This window comes from Nerophis ophidion, linkage group LG06 (genome assembly GCF_033978795.1).
Source record: "Nerophis ophidion isolate RoL-2023_Sa linkage group LG06, RoL_Noph_v1.0, whole genome shotgun sequence".
In the NCBI taxonomy this organism is placed as follows: Eukaryota; Metazoa; Chordata; class Actinopteri; order Syngnathiformes; family Syngnathidae; genus Nerophis; species Nerophis ophidion.
This window is the reverse complement of record NC_084616.1, coordinates 48,795,432-48,815,841: the sequence shown is the minus strand read 5'-3', so window position 1 is coordinate 48,815,841 and position 20,410 is coordinate 48,795,432. Positions and strand designations below refer to the sequence as shown.

The following is a 20,410-nucleotide window of genomic DNA, read 5'->3' as shown; positions in this document are numbered from 1 at the left end:
AAAATACAAATGTGTTTCAGTTTCAGCAGTTAAATGGTGTAACAAGCTCAGTGATAAGTTAAAGACATGTCGTTATTTGTTAAGGTTTAAGAAAGCCTTGAAAGGGGAAATATTGGGAAATTATAAAATATAGCGATGATTACTTTCATTCCATTGATTTTTGAACGATTATGTTCCAGGCAGTCTAATTTTCAGTGAATGTATAGGACAGGCAAACAAAACCCTTGGCTTCAGCCTATTCCTTTTCTTCGTGTGTGTGTATGTGTATGATTGTTAATATTTATAATCTGTGCTGTTAGATTGATCACACAAAATTGTTGATTATATCAGTGTTTTTCAACCACTGCGCTGCGGCACACAAGTGTGTCGTGAGATATTGTCTGGTGTGCCATAGGAGATTATGTAATTTCACCTAAATGGGTCAAAACATTTTTTGCAAACCAGTAATTATAATCTGCAAATGTGCCGTTGTTGAGTGTCTGTACTGTCGAGAGATCGGCAGAGTAACCGTGAAATACTCTTCCATATCAGTAAGTGGCAGCAGGTAGCTAATTGCTTGGTCGATGTCGGGAACATGGTTTGTCACGATCACAATATGCAGACGACAGCATGCAGATAAAAAGTTTCTAATGGTTAAACCAAAAATAAACAAAAGATGAGTGACGCTAAGAATAGGCATTGAAGCTCAGTGCTGGCAATGCAGAACGGAACTAAAACTGAACTGGCTGCAGAGTAAACAAAAACAGAATGCTGGACGACAGCAAGGACTTACAGCGTGCGGAGCAGATGGCGTCCACAAAGTACATCCATACCTGACATGACAATTAACAACAAAAGAGGAGCGTAAGGCCAGAACTAAAACACTACAGGAAAACAGCAAAAAACTCAAAATAAGTCACTGTGTGATGTGACAGGTCGTGACAGTACACCTACTTTAAGACAAGAGCTATAGTGACGCATGGTTGGTTATGGTTTGAATTCATATCCAACACTTGCGAGAATGACTTTTTACAGTCAATAACGGCTATTGAGTTAAATTTTTTAATGTTTTCTGCTGGTGGTGTGCCTATGGATTTTTTTAGTGAAATAAATGTGCCTTGGCTCAGAAAAGGTTGAAAAACACTGGATTATATGACCGAAATAAACTCATTTCATTTCACATTCTCCTGATACGTGCAGTTCTTTCCCAGGTAATCTGGTTTCCTCCCCCCAGTCCATGCATGTTACTCTAAATCAGGGGTGTCAAACTTGAATGAAACTGTTACAGACTACCACAATGTATTTTCTTGATTTATTTCAGTGTTTCTTAAAGCCAGAAAGTTGCCATTTGAAATGACAATAGTTTTGTGTCATGTCTATTATCAGCTTTTTTCGACAAAATCAAACAACTAAATGAACATAATATTTTCCAGCGGTCGTACATGTATAAAAAAGAAAAGAAAAATGGCAGCACATATCAGGTAAACACATTGCGCTTTATTCCAGCAACAATGACTTCATGACAGCTTCTCCTTTAGCTTTTGTCTCGCAACAGTCTGGTGTGACCAGTTTAAGGCGTTTTGATTCTTGCGTTGCGTTTGAGGTACAGTTCTTTCCAGGCGTATCTGACGTGACACTGTGTGGTTGATACATGACAGGTTGAGTTAGCACCATTGTCATCCATAGATAGACGTTTCCCTTAGGGTTGTAAAAGGTGCAGAATGGGCTGTTTATCATCTATATTTGTGTCTGGACAGTGTTTACAACAAAACTGCCTTTTTCTTCCCACCCACTCAGTGACACCTCTAGGAATGAAATGTTCTTTCCATACACACAAATACACACATTTTCCGCTGGGGGGGAAAAAAAAGAACCCTGATGAAAGATACATGCCGTTACCATCAATAAAGTCAATGCTCGTCTCTGCAGCTAAGAGTTTTCTTTACATTACTCGCACAACAAAATATGGATACAGAACAAGTAGAGACGGCTACAACTTCCTCCTACTTGCCACATACAGGAGCGCCCATTCAGTGGACACATTCTTCAAGAATATGCTTCTTTTCACGACTAAGGCTTGAATTGTTCTTGCTTTAACAAACAATGACACAGGAATGTTTTCTATCCTCAAGCCTCGTCACAAACACGCATCTTTTCTACTGTTTTTTCTTTGTTTTTGTTTAAACATTCAATTCTGATGTTGCTTTGAAAACACCACATTTGGAAGCAGCTTCTTTTTTTTTTTAGAGACTCCTTCAACATGAGCGAGCAGCTTTGGAAAACGGTGACTACTGGCGTAGTATTTGAAAAGGTGAGTGAGTCGGCTTTAAAAGCACAGTGACTCACTTTGTAGCTGCTGCTGGTTGTCAGACATGTTAAAGACGTGTCCTTACTGAGGAGGAGTCGCTGCCTCGTGACCGAAGTTCTGACACTGTGCTTCTCTCTTAACTGACTTTGTTACTGCCACCCTAACCTGAGAAGTGATACAGAAAACTACAGTAAGTACAGTTGCGATGAAAAGTTTACATACACTTGTAAAGAACATAATGTCATGGCTGTCTTGATTTTCCAATAATTTCTACAACTCTTTTTTTTTTTTTTAATAATATGGACAAAGATGAGCCATTCTGAAGGAAAGTTCTCTGGTCAGGTGAAACAAAAAAATGAGCTGTTTGGCCACAATACCCAGCAATATGTTTGGAGGAAGAAAGGTGAAACCTTTCATCCCAGGAACACCAAGCCTACCGTGAGTTGTGGTGGTAGTATTATGCTCTGGGCTTGTTTTGCTGCCAATGGAACTGGTGCTTTTACAGAGAGTAAATGGGACAATGAAAAAGGAGGATTACCTCCAAATTCTTCAGGACAACCTAAAATCATCAGCCTGGAGGTTGGGTGTTCCAACAGGAAAATGATCCCAACCACACGTCAAAAGTGGTAAAGGAATCGCTAAATCAGGCTAGAATTAAGGTTTTAGAATGGCCGTCCCAAAGTCCTGAATGATGAAGAAACAAGTCCATGTCAGAAAGCCAACACATTTAGCTGAACTGCACCAATTTTTTCGAAAGGCGTGGTAAAAAAATTCAACCAAAAACTTGCCAGAATCCTATGGATGGCTACTAAAAGCATTTTATTGCAGTGAAACTTGCCAAGGGACATGTAACCAAATATTAACATTGCTGTATGTATACTTTTGACCCAGCAGATTTGCTCACATGTTCAGTAGACCAATAAAAAAATTCATAGAACCAAACTTTCGGAATATTTTTTGTGACCAACAAGTATGTGCTCCAATCACTCTATAACATGGGTGTTGTGTAATTTCATTTGGCCCTTGAGGCAATAACAAATTAACATTAGAGCTGGCCCGCCGGTATTATAAGGCGGCGGTGACGCTGTTACACCACATTCACTCATACTTGCCAACCCTCCCGATTTTTCCGGGAGACTCCCGAAGTTCAGTGCCCCTCCCGAAAATCTCCCGGTGCAACCATTCTCCCGATTTCCAACAATATTGGGGGCGAGCGTCAAAGGCACTGTCTTTAGCGTCCTCTACAACCTGTCGTCACGTCCGCTTTTCCTCCATACAAACAGCGCGCCAGCCAAGCCACGTAATATACACGGGTTGTGGACACACATAAGTGAATGCTCCGCATACTTGTTCAACAGCCATACAGGTCACACTGAGGGTGGCCGTATGAACAACTTTAACACTGTTACAAATATGCGCCACACTGTGAACCCACACCAAACTAGAACAACAAACACATTTCAGGAGAACAACCGCACAGTAACACAACATAAACACAACAGAACAAATACCCAGAACCCCTTGCAGCACTAACTCTTCTGGGACGCTACAATATACACCCCCCCCCCCCGCCCCCCCCCACAACCCCACCCACCTCATTGTTTAATTTATTAGCCTGTGGAAAAAGTTAATGTTGATATTTAAGTCAGAAGGCTGCAAATAGAAAAGAGGCATTAAATGTTTGATTTAATTTGATTTTTTTTTCCTTTTGTTTTTTGAAAGTTGATTTTGCACTGTTAAGTTATATATGCGTTGCTTGTTCCATATTCAGTGTTAAATCAAATCATTGTAGCAATGATTAACGTTTTATTCATGTGCTTTCTCTTGCTACTTTAAGGCTCGAATGTTTGATTAATTTATTATTGTTATTTTATTTTCAAATGTATTATTAGCCTATGGAAAAAGTTTATTTAGATATTTACCTCAGAAGGCTGCAAATAGAAAAGAGGCATTCAATTTTTATTTAAATTTTGCAATCGATATGTTAAATTATTATTATTTCAAGCTCGATTTTGCATGTCACTATAAAGTTATATAAGCCTTGCTTGTTCAACATTCAATGCAAAACTTGTTTGGGTCCCTATTAAAAGGTTAATTTTTAAAATGTTGGCCCACTCTGTATTTGAGTTTGACATCCCTGCTCTATAACAAAAAATAAGAGTTGTAGAAATGACTGGAAACTCAAGATAGCCATGATGTTATGTTCTTTACAAGTGTGTGTCAACTTTTGACCGTGACTGTATGCAACACCATCCCACAACATATTTGCATTTGCGAAAAAAAAACAAACCAAAACACTCCCATTATTTGTCTCCACTGCTTGGCAGTCGTCATGGAGATGAAGGGTCACCATCACACGGTGGTCTCGTACTCCATCACTTCTTTGGGCGTGCCCAGGCAGCGGTACTGAATCCTCGGAGCAACCGGCGCCGCGCTTTCCAGCACCAGGATTGTTTTGCGCAGCCTGCGGTCGATGTAGTGAGCGTCCCAGGCGGGGTAACTCTTCCTGGGCAGGTCTATTCGGATGACGGGCCCTTCCGTCCCTGGTGTAGGGTGGGGCGCCGGGGCCCGTCTTCCCCGAAGTGTTCGCACCAGGAACACGTCTCCGTCCATCCCGGGCCCCTGCTCTCTGTCTTTAGTTCTCTGCAGGGTCCTGGGTGGGCTGCTCACCAGGTCAGGGGGGAGGCTGGCGGTCGGGGACACCAGCGCCTCCGCCGCCACCTCCTTCTCCGATATGTAGCCCCAACCTGAGACGGGGCCGTCAGGGTGCAGCAGACAGTAATAAACAAACATGAAGAAGGTGCCCAGAGCGTAGCTGCTGGCCACCACGCACACCATAACAACGGCGTAAAAGTCTGAGGTATGTGTGCCGCCGTACAGATACCAGGTGGCGGCGAGAGCTACGTTCTCCACGAACACGGTCAGGTTGTAGGTGAGCATCCTGCAGCGAGTGCGGCCCTCCCTCACACTGAACCAGCAGAAAACGTACACGATGCCCACCATCATGTTATAGATGATCTCCTCCCACTTGGACATGCAGAAGTCCGTCTCGCCTTGAATGATCCAGAAAGTCATGATGCACCAGTGGGCCACGATGAAGATGCCAAAGTAAAGCTGGAACACGGAGGCGAAGAGGGCGAAGGCCAGCGCGCGGGCCCCGATGGTGAAGAGATGCCACAAGATCTGGACGACGACTGCCTTGTAGGTCATGGGGAGCTTATCGTCTCTGGAGTCCCTCAACACTTTCTGATAGGAGGCGATCATCCAGGCCAGGGACATCAGGGAGGCGGACGCTGAAAGTCCTGCGGGAGTTGAGCAAAGCAAGGTGCAAACGAGTGAAGATTTAGTAGTGAAGTGAAACTTAGACTCAGACTTAGACAAACTTTAATGATCCACAAGGGAAATTGTTCCACACAGTAGCACAGTTACAATGATGGAAAGTGTAAGGATGGAAAGGACAACGCAGGTACAAATAGACTAAATATAGCGATATAAAATATAACATATATATGTAATACTTATTATATTGGGGGCGGCATGGCGTAGTGGGTAGAGCGGCCGTGCCAGAAACCTGAGGGTTGCAGGTTCGCTTCCCACCTATTGACATCCAAATCGCTGCCGTTGTGTCCTTCACCCTTTGCCCCTGGTGCCGCTCACACTGGTGAATGAATGATGAATGAATGATTGGTGGTGGTCGGAGGGGCCGTAGGCGCAAACTGGCAGCCACGCTTCCGTCAGTCTACCCCAGGGCAGCTGTGGCTACTGATGTAGCTTACCACCACCAAGTGTGAATGAATGATGGGTTGCCACTTCACTGTGAGCGCTTTGAGTGACTAACAATAGAAAAGCGCGATATAAATCTAATCCATTATTATTATTATTACTTACATAATATATGTACAGTAGGGGTGTAACGGTACGTGTATTTGTATTGAACCGTTTCGGTACGGGGGTTTCGGTTCGGTTCGGAGGTGTACCGATCGAGTTTCCACACGGACATATTAAATTGCGTACCGCAAGTTGTGTAAACCAGTGTTTTTCAACCTTTTCTGAGCCAAGGCACATTTTTTTCCATTGAAAAAATCCCGAAGCACACCACCAGCAGAAAAAATTAAAAAGTGAAACTCAGCAACCGATATTGACAGTCAAAAGTCGTTCTCGCAATTGTTGGATATGAATTCAAACCAAAACCAACCATGCATCACTATAGATGTGGTCTCAAACTAGGTGCACTTTGTGGACGCTGTCTACTCCACCTGCTGTAAGTCTTTGCTGTTGTCCAGCATTCTGTTTTTGTTTACTTCGCAGCCTGTTCAGTTTTAGTTTCATTCTGCATAGCCTCCCCTAAGCTTCAATGCCTTTTCTTAGCGGCACTTGCCTTTTGTTTATTTTTGGTTTAAGGGTTGAATACCTTTTACCTGCAAACCTTGTCACTTTTCCCGACATCTACAAAGCAGTTAGCTACCTGCTGCCACCTACTGATATGGAAGAGTATTACACAGTTATTCTGTTGAGCTGTAGACAGCACGGGCACTCAACAACAACACATTATTTGCACACTATGATTACTGGTTTGCAAAAAATACTTTTAATCCAATTAGGTGCACAGTGGTTGAAAAACACTGCACTCAACGGCACATTAACATAATTACTGATTTGCAAAATACATTTTTTAGACCAATTAGGTGAAGTTGCATAATTTCCCACGACACACCAGACAATATCTCACGGCACAAAAATGTGCCGTGGCACAGTGGTTGAAAAACACTGGTGTAAACAATGCACACCGAGGCACAACACAAGGCATGCTAGCAGCGACCGGGATAGGATAGACTGACCATACGTCCTCTTTTCACTGGACATGTCCTCTTTTGCGGGGCTGTCCGGGTGGATTTTCTTAAATGCCTCAACTGTCCGGCATTTTATGTTTGGGTTGCGTGTATTTTCAATGTACGTTCGGGGTTAAGAAGGGGTTAAAACAAAACAAATTGTGTGCGCAGCAGCATTCGTGAGGGATGGACAGAGAGAGCGAGAGCGAGAGAGTTATGATAAACGCGCATGCGTCGCCAGGCTCTGATTTTTACCCACAGATTTATCAGATTTTATTTTTTATTATCTATAGCAGGAGTGTCAAAAGTGTGCCCCGGAGGCCATTTGCGGCCCACAGCTAATGTTTTAAAGGCCCACGGCCCATTCAAAAAATACTATTAAAATAAACAAAAACATAAACAAAAGTGAAATAAAAAAGCTTAAAGGCTAAATGTAATTAAGAAAAAGTTGCAACGTTGACTAACAAAACAAAGCTGTTTTTTTTCCTTCTTTTAAACTGTCATTGCTCAAAACAAAATACTGAATCAAAATCAATGTTATTATGAATTATTGACCTATCCAAGGTTCAGATTACGTCACATCAAATATTCCACTGAGAAAAATATTTTGGTGGAAGATTTTGCAAATTTGGTAAATAAATAACCAAAAAATTTATATTTTTTTGTTTTCTTACTGTACCGAAAATGAACCGAACCTTGACCTCTGAACCGAGGTACGTACTGAACCAAAATTGTTGTGTACAGTTACACCCCTAATGTAGAGTATATTACATATTATATATACTGATATATTATATTATGTCTATGTCATGTATACAATATATAACAATTACCATGTACAATATTACAGTATATGTGACAGCTGCAGCATTAAATAGAGCAGTGGTTCTCAAATGGGGGCACGCGTACCCCTGGCGGTACTTGAATGTATGCCAAGGGATACGTGAGATTTTTTTTTTAATATTCTAAAAAAATAGCAACAATTAAAAAATCCTTTATAGAATTATTTATCGAATAATACTTCAACAAAATATGAATGTAAGTTCATAAACTGTGAAAAGAAATACAACAATGCAATATTCAGTGTTGACAGCTAGATTTTTTGTGGACATGTTCCATAAATATTGATGATAAAGATTTATTTTTTTGTGAAGAAATGTTTAGAATTAAGTTCATGAATCCAGATGGATCTCTATTACAATCCCCAAAGAGGGCACTTGAAGTTGATGATTACTTCTATGTGTAGAAATCTTTATTCATAATTGAATCACTTGTGTATTTTTCAACAAGTTTTTAGTTATTTTTATATCTTTTTTCCCCAAGAATTAAATAAATCAGAAACTGATGACATAGTGCTGTATTTTACATTTTTATCTATTTTTTTCAACCAAAAATGCTTTGCTCTGATTAGGGGGTACTTGATTAAAAAAAATGTTCACAGGGGGTACATCACTGAAAAAGGGTAGAGAACCACTAAAATAGAGAGTAAATCCAGCAGAAAATAGAAAATAGACATTAAAAACCAAGAGAAGTAGCTAACATTAGACAACATAGAAGCACTATATTAGGTTGAAAATGGCAGCCATGCTGTGTTGAAAGCAGTGTTTTGTCCCCACAACTAAAACATGAGCACAGGTTATGCTGTGGTCCAATGTTTATGTTGTTAATTCCCTTGAAATTTTCATCAACGACCTATTTTCCTCTTACTAAAATAAGACATTAACTATTGACGTTGACTAAGACCATGGCAAAATTATTTCTTTTAGCTAACAAACACAAACAAGATGAAGAATTTGGGGGGGAAAAACAAAATCGAATAATATTTAATTTTGTCTTGTACATGACTGGGACAAGTTGGGATAATGTCCAGTCAGACTGGGAGTGACTTACAACGGAGATCCAGTCAGATCATTCTCTTTGAGAGATAAGGAAGGTGGGTTTATCACCGCTAAAACAATAACTGCAAGCATCTACCAAAGGAAGAGGACACGTTTCCCTTTTTTTTTTTAACAAATAATAATATTATGAGATAGGCTCCAGCACCCCCCGCAACCCCAAAAGGGACAGGCGGTAGAATGGATGGATGGATAAAGATTTTTTGAAAAAAATGAATAGACATATGTGACTTCTGATGCAATCAGCAAGCAAGTCAATGTGATCTACTCAGTGGCTTAGTGGTTAGAGTGTCCGCCTTGAGATCGTTAGTGAGTTCAAACCCCGGCTGAGTCATACCAAAGACTATAAAAATGGGACCCATTACGTCCCTGCTTGGCACTCAGCATCAAGGGATGGAATTGGGAGTTAAATCACCAAAATGATTGCCGGGCGTGGCTACTGCTGCTGCTCACTGCTCTCCTTACCTCCCAGGGGTTGAACAAGGGGATGGGTCAAATGCAGAGGACAAAGTTCACCACACCTAGTGTGTGTGTGACAATCATTGGTACTTTACTTAACTTATCTACACAACTGTAAGTTGGCCAAAACTAATACTATCAAATTACTTCTATTACTGTTACCATGTGAACTACTATACTAGTATGCTTTGCTTGGTTTATACAAACAAGAAAAGTCTTATTTTGTGTTTTTCTACTAATAACTCACTAATAAGATAAGGGGTGTACTAATTGCCCCATCCTACTTGGCCTTTTTAGTATGCCGTGGAACATTTTTGGACACTCCTGCTCTACAACAAACTATGATAAAATGATTACTAAACTGGATTACCAGTTAGTACTTTTAAAGATGAGGACTTTATTCAAGTAATAGTAACACTGCGGAAAAAACTAACTAAAATACACAATCTGCTTGACAAACTCTATGAAGCTGAAATACAGAAAAAAAAAATGCCTACGACATACCTATTGACAGAAAATAACTAACTATAACATTCCAACTTTCAATTACAGTCCAATGAATTTACTATCATTTTTGTCGACTAAAATGTTGTGAAATTTAATTGACTAAAACTAAAATACATTTTCGTCAAAAAAAACGAAATGAAAAACTGCAGTCAAAATCAATGCTGATGAGATCACCTTTAGTTGTCCGTGGGTTAGTTGGTTAGTTTTAGTGACGCAAAAAATACTTAACTGTTTTCATTTATACTTTGGGTTGGGGTTGGCAAAGAACCCATTTGATATTGGTGCAGATCTGGATAAAGATGAATACAGATTGAATACATGTTAAGATTTGTGGTACAGAATGTCAGTAACAACCCATGTGTACCACTTTATGTCATCCTGCATGAACCAACCTGCTAAACAACAGATACACTTCACAAAATTGAGTACACCCCTCACATTTGTATAACCCAGTTACATTTCAGCAACCATTGTATTTGACCTTTCCAAGCCACTTTTTCTGGATTAAGTTACACCTCATTATGACGCCAGGCCCATCACTGTAGTTCTTTGTTAACTAACACAGACAAAGTCTCTGTATTTGCCAACAACAGTTTTTAACCTAGGTAAAAATGATGTTACATTTTAATGTATCTATTTCCCTCATCGTTTATATGTATTTGTCATTGTTTTCTGCATGTACAAATTTAACTATTCTTGAAAAAAATTAAATTCCTGGAATTAATCGATTGGATTTGTGTCATTCTTTTAGGAAAAAATTGCTTCAGGTTTTCATTTGCTTCGGTGTTCGTTTGACCTTTTGCAAGGAAATACAGGATTAATGAAAACTGAAATACCACTCTATACGAAATGGTTGCTGAAATTTGATTGCGGCGAGTCGTCCCTTTTGTAAAATAATGTATGTACAATGAATGATCAAAACATGCAACAACAACAAAAATTAACAGTTGGTTGGCCTTTGTGGTGATGTTTGTATTTTGACTTGGTTATTGAATAGAAAGTTGACCCATCACCCCTTTGTTTGCTATACAGAACTGTATAGCATTTTATATTGTGTTCAAAATATATAAACTTTTAGAAAAACATGGACATTTGTTGAGGTTGCAACCCACTATTCATGTTTACATTGTTTTTTAATAAGAAATATGCTTCAATATAAAAATTTTCCTATACCTGTGCAAAAAACAATTAAGTTTTTAAATCAAGTTTCCACTTTATATCACATTCACTCCAGAGACCTATTCCTTTTATAGTATTTATTATATAGATAGATAGATAGATAGATAGATAAATAGATAGATGGATAGTACTTTTTTGATTTCTTCAGGAAAATTTAAATTCCAGCAGCAGTGTACAGAATTGAGATATAATTTGAAAAGTAAATAGAAAATAAAAAAATATAACAATAACAATAAAAAAGAAAAAGTAACAATAAGAATAAAAATATAACAGAAAAAATAAGAATATAACAACAGAAACTAGACCGTAGTGACCATGTTGTGAATTTAAAAAAAATAAATAAATAAATTAAAAAAATATAAATAAATAAATAAAAATAAATATATATATATATATATATATATATATATATGTATAAGAAAAACAGTACTATTATGAAATATGTGATGTGTCTATTGCACATTTAAAATGTATTGCACTGTTTTTTTGTTGTTGCAGTTTATTTCAAAATTGTTATTGCTTTGTGTCCCTTGTCATCCTAGTACCCCCCCCCTCCACCAGAGAGGAGTTGTACATTTTGATGTCGTGTAGGACAAATTACTTTTTTAGTCTATTAGTCCTCCACTTGGGATGAAGCAGTCTAGCACTAAAAAAATGGAAATTCCCATATAACACAGTATTTCAAACTGGAGTATATGAAAAACTGGACTAGTGGTCCCGTGCACTGCAGGGAATGACAGATGGTCTTGTGAGGACACTCACCCTGAAGAGGCAGCACCTGACCAGCTAGTATCATGATGGAGAGCTGCAGCACCAGCTGTGGGGCGCTCTTCAAGAAGGACTCCAGTAAACGCAGGATACTGATGTCGGCGCTCTCAAACATCATGCGCCAGTAGTAGTGACGGCGCTCGGGCTCCCTGTGCCAGCGGCTTTGCACGCCCAAATACAGGGCTCGGACGTACCTGGGCATCAAATGGGCGACAAATTCATATCATGTCATTTGCTACAGTTGCATAAAGCAGGGGTGTCCAAACTTTTTTCACTAAAGTGTCGCACACTGAAAAATCTAAGAATGCACGGGCCTTTTTGATACATTTCATTTTCAAAGCCAACAGAATATATCCATCCATCCGTCCATTTTCTAAGGCTTGTCCCTTTTGGGCTCGCGGGTGTGCTGGAGCCTATCTCAGCTGCATTCGGGTGGAAGTCTGAGTACACCCTGGACAAGTCGCCACCTCATCGCAGGGCCAACACAGATAGACAACATTCACACTCACACACTAGGGCCAATTTAGTGTTGCCAATCAACCTATCTCCAGGTGCATGTCTTTATGGGGTTTTTTTTCAAAGCAGCCTGGATGTCAGCTTTGTGTACTAAGTGGGGGTGCTTGATAAACACATGAGGGATTACGTCATCACACCAACAAACATGGCCTTGGTCATTTGGGACTTCTGAGTGATTCACAGAAAGACAATTTGCATGATTTTTTCACCAAATGTTCTGCAAACATTCTATGAGTGGGAAAAAAACCCATCACACTTCAACACAGACTATCTTTGAATCTCATTAAAACTCAAATAATGCTATTTGGTAACAGTAGAAGAGAAAGTTAAACACAAATACAAATAAAAGGAATACAAATTAAAAGAGTAAATTAAACCACATTTCTAGGTATAATGATTGATGATAAAATTAACTGGAAATCTCATGTAAAAAAAAAGAAAAACAATATAAAGTGGCAAGAAACACGTCAATAATGATTAAAGCAAAACATGTTCTCGAACAAAAATCAGTCCATATTGTCTACTGCTCGCTGGAGTTACCATATCTGAGTTATTGTGTAGAAATATGGGGAAATAACTACAAAAGTACACTTCATTCATTAACAGTGTTACAAAAAGATCAGTTAGAATATTACATAATGTTGGATATAGAGAACATACAAACCCTTTATTCATTGAATTTAAAATACTGAAATTCAACAACATAGTGAATTTGCAAACAGCTAAAATTATGCACAAAGCAAACTAATCTGCTATCCAAGAGTGTATAACAATTTTTCTCAACAAAAGAGGAGAAATACAATCTTAGAAGAAAAATGTATTTTAAAACATTTGCACGCACGTACAACACTTAAGACCTTCAGTATATCTGTATGTGGAATTAAATAATGGAATGGATTATAAGCAAATAAATTATGGTACTATGACCCACTTCAAGAAACTCTTCAAACTTTAAGTGTTTACAAAGTACAAAGAAAAAGAACCATCATAAACATTCTGAATTAATTTAATCCATCCATTCAGTTTCAAGATGATCTTACTCATCTCACCATATAAAATATAACTTACTTCACCAAGTGTTATCTATTTTTATTGTTATTACTTTTGTGGTATATTGCAAAAAAATTGAGAACAAGAAGTGAACAAAAGTTTTAACAACTGCTATGTAAAGGAAAAGGGGGAGGATTAAATGAACTCTGCTTCTTCCTCTTTTTTTTCTTGAACATGTTGAATAGAGAAACTGGAAACTGTGATGTATCATGTTGCATGCGTGCATGTTCCAAATAAACTCAAACTCAACTCAACAACTCTACACAACAAACCTTATCAGCAACCTGAAACGCCCACATCGCCACAACAGTGTTTTCAAAGCCTAAGAAGACATCTGCGCTGGTAAGGAAGCGGCCTCAAAGAATGGTGAGCACAAACTAGATTCAAATCTACATATAAGATATCATAGCTAAAAATTAGTTTAGTCTGTATTTTTATTGAAAAGCAGAAGTTATCTGTATTGGTATCTGCTTAAAGGCCTACTGAAATGAGATTTTCTTATTTAAATGGGGATACCAGGTCCATTCTATGTGTCATACTTGATCATTTCGAGATATTGCCATATTTTTGCTGAATGGATTTAGTAGAGCACATCCACGATAAAGTTTGCAACTTTCGGTGCTAAGAGAAATTACCTGCCTCTACCGGAAGTCGCAGACGATGACGTCACATGTGTGATGGCTCCTCATACATTCACATTGATTATAATGGGAGCCTCCAACAAAAAGTGCTATTCGGACCGAGAAAACAACAATTTTCCCATTAATTTGAGCGAGGATGAAAGATTTGTGTTTGAGGATATTGATAGCGACGGACTAGAAAAAAAAAAAAAAAAAAAAAGTTAAAAAAAAAACACGATTGCATTGGGACGGATTCCGATGTTTTTAAACACATTTACTAGGTTAATTCTGGGAAATCCCTTATCTTTCTATTGTGTTGCTAGTGTTTTAGTGAGTTAAATAGTACCTGATAGTCGGAAGGGTGTCTCCACAGGTGTCTGGACGCGCAGTGTCTCAGAGGAGTCGACGGCAGCTATGGACGGCACAAGATCATCTTTTCTCCGGTAAGAACTGACTTTTTAACCACAATTTTCTCACCGAAACCTGCTGGTTGATATTTGGTAGGGATTCATGTTGGCTTGACCGCGCTCTGATCCGTAGGAAAGTTTCACCTCCAGGAATTTTAAACAAGGAATTACCATGTGTTTGTGTGGCTAAAGGCTAAAGCTTCCCAACTCCATCTTTCTACATCTTTCTACTCCAATATTAATTGAACAAATTGCAAAAGATTCAGCAACACAGATGTCCAAAATACTGTATAATTATGCCGTTAAAGCAGACGACTTTTAGCTGCGTGTGTGCGCAGCGCTCATACTTCCTAAAAAACCGTGACGTATTGTGTACACGTCATCATTATACGACATTTCGAAGACGAAACTCCCGGGAAATTTTAAATTGTAATTCAGTAAACTAAAAAGGCCGTATTGGCATGTGTTGCAATGTTAATATTTCATCATTGATATATAAACTATCAGACTGCATGGTGGGTAGTAGTGGGTTTCAGTAGGCCTTTAATAAAACATTTTGCATTCCTAGTTTCAAACGTCACTAAGTAGACTTGTTTCCCCGTTACCATACTCCTATTTGTTCTCTTTTTCTAAATTGTATCTGTTTTTTTGTAATAGTATTTTCAGAATGCGCGCAAATGGACCCCGAGCCACAATTTGGTCACCCCTGGCCTAAAGTGATGTGTAACATATTTCTTATGGAGATAAAAGTTTGACTTGTGTGGCCCAGAGAGATTCAGACTGTTTTGAGTTTGAACTGCGACATGAAAAAAGGGAACATGCAGAGAGATGTTCTGCGCTTCAAATCAGCTGTCAGATGGCTGCAGCGAGGAAACAAATACATGCACTCAGTCCGGATTGGAGATTGAATATTAGGCAAACACAGCTCAGTGTAAATCCCTTGTTGACATGGACACCACACCCGCCCCTCCACCCCCCGCACCCACACACCGCTGCTGCTATGGTGACCTTTCGTTACTAACATGTGGGAGACACACAGGCCTTTATGTAAACACAGTTCAGCACAAATGTCTTTTCTCTCCAGATATGGAGGTCTCATGAGTGAGCCAAGCACACCTTCTGTGTGTGAAGCTATAAATGCCTTATCGCCTCAGGGAGAAGCATCACAAGATGTCAACAAGCTCAGTGAACCATGATGGGGTTTGCGTGACCTTCGGTTGTTCTACTTCCTGCTGCACAAAGGTCAAATGCACCTCTCTGACTGGATCCTGCAGACACTTCACCTGCCAGCTCATCAATGACATCTCATTCTTCACTTAACCCTTATGTAATGTTCATATTGTTGTTACTCAGCCAGGGTTTGTGGGTCTGATGGACCCGTTGCATTTTGTGGCTTTTAATGCCTCACAATCAAACACTTTTATGTTAAAAAACTGTACGGATGTTAATTGGGATAAGGTAAACATCTGGTAAACAAAATGCAACAGCTCCAACAGACCCACAAACACTGGCTGAGTAACAACGGATAATTTCTCTGCCGGTTTCTGCACCCCACGGGGATTCTTCTTTTGTGTTTCTGCACCTGCAGTTCCCACACAAGGTTGCAACATTGTTTGTCAACATTGTCTGCTCTCTTTTTCTCGCACATTAGACCCTCTGACGGGGGGGTACACAGAACATCAATTTCCACACTTCTATTAGCTCCATTAGGTCAACTGGACCCGGACAACTTATATGTAATGGAAATGTATTGGTGGGTGTATGGTCATTAAATATGTATTCTGATATATGTTCTTCACAGAAAATAAGCTAAAGTCAGTGACTCTAAGTTTGAAAAATTAATTCATTGTATAATTTTTCTTTTAATATGAAATGAAAACAGGTCCCACAGACCCGAAACACCACACAATGAGCTAAAACAGGAAGAAATAGATGCGTATTGTCACCCTCCTCCGAACCGGAGGACGACTTGGCGGTGTGAATGGATCAAAGGAGACGCCGGTGAGGCATCGTTGAACCAAAGCTTACTTTATTGACAAGCGAGCATCACTTACGGGTCCTGCATTACTTGGAGGTGGCCTACCCAAAATATGTCTATTTCCTTCCTTGGAGCAGCCAAGCAACCAGTTTCTATAAAACCTCATGATGTCATCTCAAGTCTTTTGAGTGTGTGCTGAGGAAGTTGACTCCATCCTGACCATATAAGGGCCTGATGGTATGTCTTCCCTGCACATAGGCCATAACTATCCGCATTACCCTGGATTTCTACTGGATGCGAAATGGCGGCGGATCGGCACCCACACACTGTTTCCATTTCTATTCAAGTCAATGCGTCCGTTTCCACTGCCTGCAGAAAGTCACCAACACGCTGTTGATGTTCTACATTTCAGCTCTAAATGTACGCAGAGCTTCTATAATTGCCGATCGCAGTAAGAAATCCTTTTAATTTGACTAAATTGTGGTTGTGTTGGACAGGAAGTCATGCACAAACACAAAAATTATCGGGATTACTTTTAAAATAAAATACAGAACTCCGTTTTTAAGACGTATCATATTTTAAACTTTGAAACATCCTAAAGGGCAGCAACGGACATGAAGTCAACTTGTCAAAGGTTTTCAGGTGTAATTTCACCTCGCTGACACAAATGGATGAGCACATGCCGATTCTGGAGACCCCAAAATTAAATAATTATATACAGCCATATCCTGGGCAGATATGTGATGATTTTGAGGCCTGTGTCAAACACCAGCTGATACAGGGACCAGGAAAGCAGGGTAGTGGTTGTTGGGGCGCGCTTGACAGGGATAATGTTACTGTTGTATTGTTGCTTTCTACAAAAAAATAAAGTTATTTGTCTCAGCAAAACTGTTTTCGGTGTTGCCGTTTAGCGCCTGTTAAAAATGGCAGGACCCAGTTTATTTGCGTATGCTCTTTTGGAAGTAACAGGTTTGCTTTACTACAGCTCCCTTTACAGCATGATTAAGCGCGGAAATCTCGTAAAAGTCTGTGCAATTTTGCTGCACGACGGAGCCGCAACGATGGCGGTGCTGTTCCTTGGCGGTTTCGTTCAGCAGCCGTTTTGAATCCAGTGGAAATCTGGGGTTAACCTAAACATGTAGACTCTTCCCACGGATGGGGCTGTTATTCTGCATACCACTGGCCAATCTACAAGCGTTTATCTTGTGAGAGCTAAGCTAGTCCACATGTGATGTTGTATATTCGATGGTCGTGTAATGGGTGATGAACCAAGGAGACGCCAAGGTGAATCGTTGAACAAATAGCTTTTTTTGTTTCAGCGAGCCCCAGACAGGAACTGCAGTTTCCCGAAGAAGGAATGGGCCAAATCTCTTTTGAATGTCCTCTAGGACCACAGTGACTAAATACCCCTTGCCGTAAAACCCCCACTCTTTGTAACTCTAGCCTTAGAGACGGCCAGTCTGGCCGGTTCAAGCTTTCCTTGACATTATTCCTCTGATCAGTTTGAGTCTGGTGACCTCTGACCCCTATCCTCTACTTCTATCTGTGGGGCTTCTTACCAGATGTTGCTGATGTTTATTATTTTCTCTCCTAAAATCCAACAGCTGCTGTCTTTTAAATTCCCCAATGTCCTGGGTGCAACCCCCTAACTCTGGAACGAACTGTGAGTGACATTTGCATGTTTGCCCCTTAGTAGAATATTCCTTCAAAGGATTCTGTGACCAAATACAAACACATGCTACTTCACATTCATCCATCCATCCATTTCCTACCGCTTGTCCCGTTCGGGGTTGCTGGAGACTATCTCAGCTGCATTTGGGTGGAAGGCTGAGTACACCCTGGACAAGTCGCCACCTCATCGCAGGGCCAACACAGATAGGTAGACAACATTCACACTCACATTCACACACTGGGGCCAATTTAGTGTTGCCAATCAACCTATCCCCAGGTGCATGTCTTTGGAGTTGGGAGGAAGCCAGAGTACCCGGAGGGAACCCACGCAGTCACAGTGAGAACATGCAAACTCCACACAGAAAGATCCCGAGCCTGGGATTGAACTAAGGACCAATTAGGACCTTCGTATTGTGAGGCACAGGCATTAACCCCTGTAACACCATGCTGCCCCATACTTCACATTCATCTAAGAAACTTGCAAACGGTATAATTTACCTCAATGTCAAACTAATGTCTACACTTTATTACCTGGTCACAATAATGTACGCCAGTAAACCAACACTGGTTGCCTGCTTGCTCCAAGAGGAATGTAAACGATCACCCTATGCAAACCACGCTATGTACTAATACCAACACATGTATAATCCTCTAAATGAGCGCACACACATACACGCCCGGACTGCAACAAACGGAACCCACAAAGCAGCTTTAATGGCATTACCGGTAATTCAGCTTTTTAATGTGCTGCTGGACACAACACACACACCCAGGAGGAAGTAGGAAATCGATATCCAGCCGTCCAGCACAGAGAGACTGACATGGGCAGCTTATGATCAATTGATTTGCATCTGAAGCTTCCTCCCACCATCAACGCCTCCTTCAGCATCTCAAGCCTGTCAAAAGCCATCAGGACACCCCTGCACTCCAGCACTTTCCTCCCCATCAGACTGAGCTGCTGACCCACAGACCTAGGAAGAAGTGCCTTCCTACTGAGTCTCAATGAGGGACGCAACAAGACCGAGAAGATGTATTTATGGCTCCATTGATGGAAATGAGTTGATGCAATGTCCTGGGTGATGGTTAGCTTAGCTTGGAAATGAGTTGATGGTTGGTCCTGGGTGATGGTTGGCCCCACCAGTGTGCTGATGGGGGTGGGTGGAGTCTATTCTCACTTCCAAAGCCGGACACAAACGTCAAACAATACAAGACATGATGTAGTGTTGACTCTAAACACAAATAGATGGTGTTGTTACCTCCAAACTTGAGCCAACTGGAAGATGTGAATGACGACCTGAAAGAGCCACATGAGCACTCTGCAGCAGCCCCCGGTGGCCGGCCCAGGCAGCACCCCGGCCGCCGCGGAGGTGCGGCCAGCGCCCCGCTCTGCACCGCCGTCCTTGTCACCGAAGTCGCTCCCCGCCGCCACCACGGCCGCCGCAGCCTTGCCGCTCTCGGGGGTGTCGGTGAAATCGTAGGCGAACCATCGGAAACTCAACACCTGCACCACCACGGAGGGGAGCACCACAAAGACGAGGGTCAGCGCAAAGCACCAGTACTCCCTCCGAAGGTAGTAGTCGGCAGCCAGCCACAGGTCGGAGGCCCCGTCCGAGAAGAAGACCAGGAGGGCGCAGAGGGTCCAGCAGCAGTCTGACACGGAGTAGCGCTGCTCGGCGGGGAGGCGATGCCGAGGCGGAGGACGGTGGTCCGTCCTGGAAGGACAGTCGGGGGGGGTTTGGTTTCGCGGAGAGACGGCTGCACCGTCAGATTTCGCAGCCATGTTTGTCGGAGGGGAGAGTGAGTAGGAGATGGGAAAATGATGGAAGGGGGGAGGGGGTCGCGCAGCCTGTGGGTGTGTGGAGGCGAGGGAGGAGGGGGGACTGGAAGGTAAGGAAGATGGGGAGGAACCGGAGCTCATCGATTCTTTTACACCGTGGAATGCTGCAAATGAAAGAATATGGTTCATGGCTTCTACATGCATGATTCAGTTTTCAAATATTTTACAGCAGCGATGGCACGGTGGTCTTTCTGGAACACAATAAGTCTGATGTATGTATATGTTTATTACTGTGCAGAATTTGTTATATTGTATTTTTAATCTTCATACAGCAACTTAATTTTGTGTAGGCGTAACTACCAAACATAACAGCTATACAAAATGTTCTAATCTGTATTGTAAGTGTGGTGACACTGGGGCAGCTTCAGCCTAATTTTAAAGTGCAGTGATGCTGTATTTAAACCATT

General features: G+C 40.9%; 1 protein-coding gene and 1 long non-coding RNA gene across 4 annotated transcripts; one reads left to right on the top strand and one right to left on the bottom strand.

Moving 5' to 3' along the window:
• Positions 1-3,907: 3,907 nt before the first annotated feature.
• On the bottom strand, positions 3,908-20,340 carry xkr7a (XK related 7a). Of its 2 annotated transcripts, XM_061904024.1 has the most exons (4): positions 19,423-20,340; positions 11,919-12,118; positions 10,207-10,266; positions 3,908-5,589 (listed from the first exon to the last, which is right to left on the bottom strand). In XM_061904024.1, the coding sequence occupies exons 1-4, from the start codon at positions 20,145-20,147 to the stop codon at positions 4,640-4,642; spliced, it is 1,935 nt and encodes a 644-aa protein (XP_061760008.1). In that variant the 5' UTR covers positions 20,148-20,340; the 3' UTR covers positions 3,908-4,639. The 2 variants fall into 2 exon arrangements, with proteins under 2 accessions (XP_061760008.1, XP_061760009.1); XM_061904025.1 differs by lacking the exon at positions 10,207-10,266.
• On the top strand, positions 13,681-18,616 carry LOC133554836 (uncharacterized). Of its 2 annotated transcripts, none has more exons than XR_009807230.1 (3): positions 13,681-13,856; positions 14,484-14,553; positions 18,100-18,616. It is a non-coding gene; the product is annotated as an uncharacterized LOC133554836 (long non-coding RNA). The 2 variants fall into 2 exon arrangements; XR_009807229.1 differs by lacking the exon at positions 18,100-18,616 and adding an exon at positions 15,672-16,302.
• Positions 20,341-20,410: the final 70 nt, after the last annotated feature.